This window comes from Engystomops pustulosus, chromosome 2 (genome assembly GCF_040894005.1).
Source record: "Engystomops pustulosus chromosome 2, aEngPut4.maternal, whole genome shotgun sequence".
Classification (NCBI taxonomy): Eukaryota; Metazoa; Chordata; class Amphibia; order Anura; family Leptodactylidae; genus Engystomops; species Engystomops pustulosus.
Genome location: NC_092412.1, coordinates 17,732,348 through 17,734,777, shown reverse-complemented (window position 1 = coordinate 17,734,777; position 2,430 = coordinate 17,732,348). Strand labels below are relative to the sequence as shown.

Below are 2,430 nucleotides of genomic sequence, written 5' to 3'. Positions count from 1 at the left end.
CTTATTGACAACATACCCATAGTTTAGGTCATCAGATTTATGGGGGTCTAACTATCAGCACCGGAATGCATCTCTTAAATAAAGAGCAGCAAATAGAAACAGAAGCGCCATTCTCAGTATAGTGGTCGGACAGGTTACTGCAGATCAACTCCCTTTCATTTGAATGGGATTCAGGCTGCAGTAACTTGGCTCGGCCACTACAAAAAGAAGGGCACTGTCTGCTTTCTATTCCTTTTTCAAGAGATGGGCTGTGGGGGTGATAATGGCATTATTTGAAAATCTACTCAAGTATCTCCATCAGGCGTAAAATTTATGACAACATCTATGGAGTCACATATACATACACAAAAGGCCATGCAGTATGAAGACAAATCATGTGAAGCATCAATAAACCAAGAAGACAACATTTTGGGGGTGTCCATAGATAAAGAGGGTAAGTTATATTTGGTTCATGGTTGTGATGTCCAACCCTGGTTTGAAGGTAAAAACTCTTAAAAGAGTCGCAAGCTTTTTAACAAATAGTACAAAAGAGCACAGTTCTTCCTTCTCCACATAATCTCTTATCATCTTCCTACCTTCCCTCTTAAACTGTTTTTTAATAACGTTAATGTTACTTCATATTTTTAGTAAAGTTTGCTGATTTCCATCCTGCTGGCAAGATGGATAGAAACTCCATGAGGTGTCAAATTACACAGAAGTCTACGGAGAGGGGAGGGGCAAGAGTTACAGCAGGTAGGTCTCCAGCCAAGCGATTGGGAACTGCACACTTGCAGATATAGACTGCAGATGGGAAAACTTCTGGAAAATAGAGATAACACATCATATAATGACCAGAATTACCGGTACTTCTCAACAGGACAACAGTTTTTTTTATAAAGTTTGTTGAAAGGTGAGTTACACTTTAAGTTCACATTATCTAAAAGACATAAAAGGTTACCATTTTTATTCATCCATCTGAAGCTAAGTGTAGAGTATCAAACACCTAGGGTTTAGGTGGTATAGGGGGTAACAATCTTATTGGTGTGGGTGCTACTGCTGGTTCTGTTCCCCTTAATTGATGGAGACATGTGCAACCTGCCAATCCAGTGAAGGTTTGTTGTCAGACTTTTCCAAGCAGAGTGGTCATCTTAGACACTCTCGTATTCAAGTCATAGTCAACTGATAGACTGGCAGGACCTGCTCTCCATTGATTAAGGGAAGCAACCTCCTGTTCTTGTGATTGGTGGTGTCCCACTTGTCAGACCTTGACTATTCTGCGGAATAAAGAAAACAAATAAACTTGGGACAACCCATTATCCATAATAAATGGTGCCATTCAACCACCTAGGTCAAAAAGTTCATCTTCCTCATTTGTTTCTGGAAGACTTGATCTCTTATGCCATAGATTAAAGGACTAATACTTCTAGGGAGACAAATAAACAAGAAGAAGCTGGTGATGGGGATGAAGTAGAAATATCTTCTCAAATACACTTCAGTCAATGAAGTTGTGAAAGACAACATACATAACCCAAGCTGGACGGCATGAAGGAGGACGGTTTTCTTTGCCTTGAATGCAGAAGACTTCCCAGAACCCATCTTTCGAGCCACCATCATAACTCTGACATAGGTGTAGAAGATAACCAATCCCACCAAGGTGAAGGAACCAATTTCTATCGTTGACCTTAAGATAGACTGGAAGCTGTTCATTACCAATAATAGCCATTTACATTCCATGATGGTGGAGAAGAAATTCCTAGGCATGGAATAACACATGGCAAAAAGGTCAAGGAATTGTGGAAAAAGAGTCACAATCCACATGATTCTGATGGCCAAAAGAGACCTTTGTGCCGTACAGACTTCTGCATATCTTAATGGATAGCAAATGGCAAAGTACTGTTCCAAAGACATGACGGCCAAGTTGTAGGGTGTGACCCTAAATGCACTCACAGTGTATGTGAGGAGAGGGTAACATATGTAAAGAGGGAAGAATATAAGATATATAGCCAAGAGATAGAGACAAATTATCACAGAGAGCAGTAAGGTATCATTGATGAGCATGTGGACGAAGAGGACGTAGCGAGCCTTCTCCCGGATATGAGGGTTGGTGAAGTAGACATACAAGATGATGGCCACAAAGTAGAGGAAGATGCAGTAGGACAGGAGAATAAGGGTAAGTAAAGTGTTTCTCACGATTTCTGTTGGTTCACGGCTCATCGTGCTGCTGACTTCAGTGGAGTTGGACATTACGAAAAGAGGCTTAGTTGAGGCTTTCAAACTTGGGGAAAAAACACAGACCTGATTTTAAGAACATGCAAGAGTTAAACTAGGATCTATGTCTTATGGCTTTACTTGGTGACACTCAAGTGCGGGAAAAATTCTAAAAACAAAAAGAATCTGAAGTGCAGGATAAACCCAACACAAGGAGCAGAGATGACAGACTAAGGGACACTA

At 40.7% G+C, this 2,430-nt stretch overlaps 1 protein-coding gene across 1 annotated transcript; it reads right to left on the bottom strand.

Annotated features, from left to right (window-relative positions):
- Positions 1-1,057: 1,057 nt before the first annotated feature.
- On the bottom strand, positions 1,058-2,204 carry LOC140116425 (odorant receptor 131-2-like). Its single transcript, XM_072132955.1, has one exon. The coding sequence runs from the start codon at positions 2,191-2,193 to the stop codon at positions 1,324-1,326; it is 870 nt and encodes a 289-aa protein (XP_071989056.1). The 5' UTR covers positions 2,194-2,204; the 3' UTR covers positions 1,058-1,323.
- Positions 2,205-2,430: the final 226 nt, after the last annotated feature.

Bases quoted from the DNA above. Each gene is read 5' to 3' on its own strand.
- LOC140116425 (XM_072132955.1), bottom strand. From the start codon at position 2,193: ATGAGCCGTGAACCAACAGAAATCGTGAGAAACACTTTACTTACCCTT.